Source organism: Arabidopsis lyrata, assembly GCF_000004255.2.
Source record: "Arabidopsis lyrata subsp. lyrata unplaced genomic scaffold ARALYscaffold_595, whole genome shotgun sequence".
Taxonomy (NCBI): Eukaryota; Viridiplantae; Streptophyta; class Magnoliopsida; order Brassicales; family Brassicaceae; genus Arabidopsis; species Arabidopsis lyrata.
Window position 1 is genome coordinate 1 of NW_003302173.1, and position 4,273 is coordinate 4,273.

At 37.4% G+C, this 4,273-nt stretch overlaps 2 protein-coding genes across 4 annotated transcripts; both read right to left on the minus strand.

Moving 5' to 3' along the window:
- Nucleotides 1–499: 499 nt before the first annotated feature.
- On the minus strand, nt 500–4,265 carry LOC110229514 (F-box/FBD/LRR-repeat protein At5g56420-like). Of its 3 annotated transcripts, XM_021030025.1 has the most exons (7): nt 3,451–4,265; nt 3,222–3,356; nt 2,428–3,088; nt 1,260–2,253; nt 1,030–1,164; nt 919–945; nt 500–839 (listed from the first exon to the last, which is right to left on the minus strand). In XM_021030025.1, exons 4-7 carry the CDS (start codon nt 2,124–2,126, stop codon nt 828–830), a joined length of 1,041 nt encoding a protein of 346 aa, XP_020885684.1. In that variant the 5' UTR covers nt 2,127–2,253; nt 2,428–3,088; nt 3,222–3,356; nt 3,451–4,265; the 3' UTR covers nt 500–827. The 3 variants fall into 3 exon arrangements, with proteins under 3 accessions (XP_020885684.1, XP_020885643.1, XP_020885595.1); XM_021029984.1 differs by having other exon boundaries at nt 500–945; nt 1,030–1,131; XM_021029936.1 differs by lacking the exons at nt 3,222–3,356; nt 3,451–4,265 and having other exon boundaries at nt 500–945; nt 2,428–2,565.
- Nucleotides 2,813–4,228, minus strand: LOC110229484 (F-box/FBD/LRR-repeat protein At5g56420-like). Its single transcript, XM_021029817.1, has 4 exons — nt 3,698–4,228; nt 3,451–3,603; nt 3,321–3,356; nt 2,813–3,088 (listed from the first exon to the last, which is right to left on the minus strand). The coding sequence occupies exons 1-4, from the start codon at nt 4,226–4,228 to the stop codon at nt 2,813–2,815; spliced, it is 996 nt and encodes a 331-aa protein (XP_020885476.1).
- Nucleotides 4,266–4,273: the final 8 nt, after the last annotated feature.

A 4,273-nucleotide genomic window follows, 5' to 3' on the forward strand; every position in this document is an offset into this window, starting at 1 on the left:
CTTGTAGTTTAGGGGAATGTTTGAGAAAATGCAGAAGCAGATTACACGGAATTTTGTTGTACATATGTAGTTTCAAACGAAGAAGTCGATGAGAAATTCTATCCGCAAGAAGCGGAACCTGCACGACACAATAAATCATATAGTTACCGAAAGCATATAAATGCCAACTTCCAAATAAAACAAGAACGAGAAGGGTTTTTAGTTTTTACCATTGAAGCATATAAATGTATTGAAAGAAATTCTACTGAGATAAGCAATCTGAGAAACTTGTCAGTTTGAAAACGATTATCTTCAAGAGCAAGTCATCTGGTAACGAACTGATCTTGTTCGTTTCCATTAAACTCATGGCCAAGAGATGATATTGATATAGAGAGAAAAACATACTAAAAAGACTCAGATATTTTTGTATGAACGTGACTTAGGGTTTAATTTAAAGGACTCTCTACTTTTTGTATCCGGAATTTAAAATATACTAATTTATAATTTTTTAACAAAGATATGACAAATTTGAATATATTGGCAGAACAATAAAAGGCTCTGTTTGAACTTTTGAACCATGATCAATAATCCAGACAAAAGCCAATAAGTGTCCAAGATACAGAGCAACTATATAAGAAGCTTCTGATAAAAATCCAAAGTCTAACAGCTTTTAAATCTTTGGTAAAGAGATAACCACATTGTAAGCTCACATGCTCTTGATTTCCTTGAAGCAATTTCCAATTCTTCAAACATCTGATGTTTCTGCACCAACTTATCCGAGTCAGGGTAAATAGTTGCAGTCTCTAGTCTCCTCGCGTTCTTCAAAATATAAACCGCCACTTCTTTCTCTACTTCTGTTCCTGCATAGTCCCTCCACTCTAAGGTTTTGAGATGGTACAACAAACATTCGGGAACACTATTCGGCTGAATCCAACAAACCTTATGATCCTCGCACATCAAATGGTTCTGCAATCAATGGTAAAAGTGCATTAGACTTTTAAACTGGAAACCAAACATGATTGATAAAATTTGGGTTATAGAAGAAAGTACCATCGCAAGCTTGAGAACTTGTAGTTTAGGGGAATGTTGGAGCACACTCGTAAGGATATTCGTCCAGTCACTTTCACATAAACATAGCTCCAAACTCACAAGCTGAGATAAAACGGTGCCAGTAGGATAAGGATACTGCATGTAACACAACACATGCAAAAAAGAAGGCATGCAAAAGTTCCAGAATTTCTCGTTACCAAGGAAAGATCGAAAGAGAGCAAGAAAATTACCTCTATAGGTAAGCATAGAGAAAGACGTTTGACACGGGTAAAAGACTGTAGAACCTTGGCTTGGCAGGACACAGATAAGAGATTTGCCTCAACAAGTTTAGGCATATTACCTATCAAGTTAAGTTGACCAAAGTAGTCCACAATGGTGAACTGCTTCAAACAATGGTAATGTACCACAAACAAATCATTCTCAGTTTCCAAGTCTTGCAATGTATTCCTAATGGAAAAACTCTCAAGGGAAGGCACATTAATAGTAAAAGTCGCCACATTGTCATCGTGACAAGTTTCTACAACCAAATCTTCAAGAACAGGGGAATTTGATACAAGCCTAACGAAAGATTCTTCATCTGCATACTTCACAAACAAAAGGCGCAACGTCTTGAGGGATTGAAAGCTAATCTGAGAAGGAACTTCCAAAAAAATCACCTTTTTGAGTTCCAAAGTCTCGAGTGTTTCACATCTAAATAGCCTACTCGGCAACCTTATAAGCCCATATTCATAACAAAAACCTATCGTCAGATCACGCACGAAACGATCAACTGCAATTCTAACCCATAAATCAATCTCGGAAGCGCTACATCCCGAAGCACGGTTGAGATGAAAACATTCTAGAACAGGCGCCTTATGCAATAACAAAGTCCCATAAACAAACTGTGACAAATTTATGCAATGATTCTCATTAGTCTTTGGAGTCTCATCCTCATCTTCCCTCTCCTCTGGGTAATCACCAAAGATAAGTCTTGGCACCAATGTCCAAAGAGACTTCCATCGTTTAGACCAAATGCTCATGGCCACGGCATCTCTTGTTTCGACTAATGACAGTATCTTGATGAGCAAATCATCAGACAATTGACTTATCCTGTCCATATGTTGTAATTACAAGCACAAAGAACTCCCCCAAAGCTTAAGTTTCTTTTTACAACCTTTCACTTGTCAATACCGTAATCTCGAACTCAAAGAAGAAAAGATGAAGACTTTACCACCTGATTTTAACCTGGAAGCAACATGAATACGAAAGGATTGTAAAATCTCAAAAGGGTATCGGTTTCTCAAGCAAAATCAATTCTTTCAGGGATTGAGGAAAAAAATAAGTAGCAACTGAAGAAGAAGAGTGATAATCTAAAGAATCGGAGAAGGTAAAAGTTTAAAAGTTGAAACAGAGACATACCAGTGTAAATGTAACTTCTCCTCTCACCGCTTCATCATTTGAGAACTGAGATAAACCCTAAATTCTAAATTAGTTTGCTCCAATGTCTTAAACTAACGATAAAGTGGAGAATTGGGTCTACTCATGGGTCAGTGAAAATATATATATTTTTTACTTTTGTTTTCTTTAAGCCAAAAACACAAAGTTTTATGTTTTTTTTTGTCACTAATTTAGTTTAGATGGTGACAAGATTTGTAAATACAGACGAAACATTGACAAAGCTCTAGGCTTTGTATCATAACAAGACAAAACTCAAAAAGATAAAAAGCAAATCTTTTAACAAGGATATATACTTAATAGCTTCTAATCTAAATCCACATCCAACTAGTTTACTGGAAAACTTTCTTCAGCATACTGTCAGCTTACATGCTCTTGAGCCTCTGCTTGCAAATACCAATTCCTCAATCACCTTAAGTCTGCGCGACAATTTGACCGAGTCAAGGTCGATAGTTGCGGTCAATAACCGTCTTGCGTTCTTCAGAATATACATAGCCATTTGTTTCTCTTCTTCTCTTCCTTCATAGTCTCTCCATTCAAAGGTTTTGATATTCAACAACAAACATTCGGGAACAAAGCTCGGTTGAATCCAGCCACCTTTACGATCCACAGCCATCCAATGGTTCTACAATCAAATGTTGTCGAAAATAGGGATGCATTAGACATTAGATATATATAGACCTTAAGACCAAAAAACAAAACATGAGACTAGCTATAAACTTGGATATTTGCATTCTTTGGGTAGGGATGAAAGTTACCACCGCAAGCTTGAGAATTTGTAGTTTAGGGGATTGTTGGAGCACACACACAAACATATTCGACCAATTCTCTATGCACATACATAGCTCCAAACGCACAAGTTGAAAGAAAACGCTACCAGTAGGATACTGCGCCTGCAGAGGACACGATATATAGCAAAAGATTCAATATTTAAAGCTTGCAAGTGTTAGAGAACCACATCAAAGAATCAATTGAGAACAGCTTTACCTCAACATCTAAGCATAGAGAAAGGCGTCTGATAGAGTTAAGAGATTTCAGAACATTCTCATGGCGGCTCAAAGTTTGAAGATTGGCCTCGACAAGCTCTGGCATATTACCGATAATACTAACTTCACCACAGTAATCTAAAATGCTCAGGAGCTTTAAAGAATGGGAATGTATCACAAAACAAATGATTATCAGGTCTGCATTCTAGTAACGAGTTCCTAACTGTCAAACTCCTAAGGGATGGTACATTGACAGTGAAAGTTGCTACATTATCATTGTTACAACTTTCTACATCCAAATCTTCGAGAACAGGACAACAGGAAATAATCCTACAAAAAAGTTCCTCATCTGAGTATTTCACAGATCGAAGGCGCAATGTCCTGAGGGATCGAAAGCTAAACCGAGAAGGAACTTCCAAAAGAACCACCCTGTGGAGTTCCAAGGTCTCAAGTGTTTCACATCTAAAGAAGCTACTCGGCAATCTAATAAGGCCATGATCATAGTTAAAACTTATCTTCAGATCACGCACGAAACGCTCCACGGCAATTCTAATCCATAAATCAACCTCCAAAGCAAGACGATCTGAAGCAACGTTGAGATGAAATGTTTCAAGAACAGGTGCCTTATGATATAGCAAAGTCCCATAAACAAAATGTGACAAATCTCTCCAGTGTCTCTCTTTAGTTTCAGCATCCTTGTCCTCGTCTGAGTAATCTTCAAATATAAGTCTTGGCACCAATGTCCAAAGGGACTTCCATCGTTTAGACAACATGCTCATGGCCACGGCATCTTTTGTTTCGACTAATGACAGTATCTTGATGAT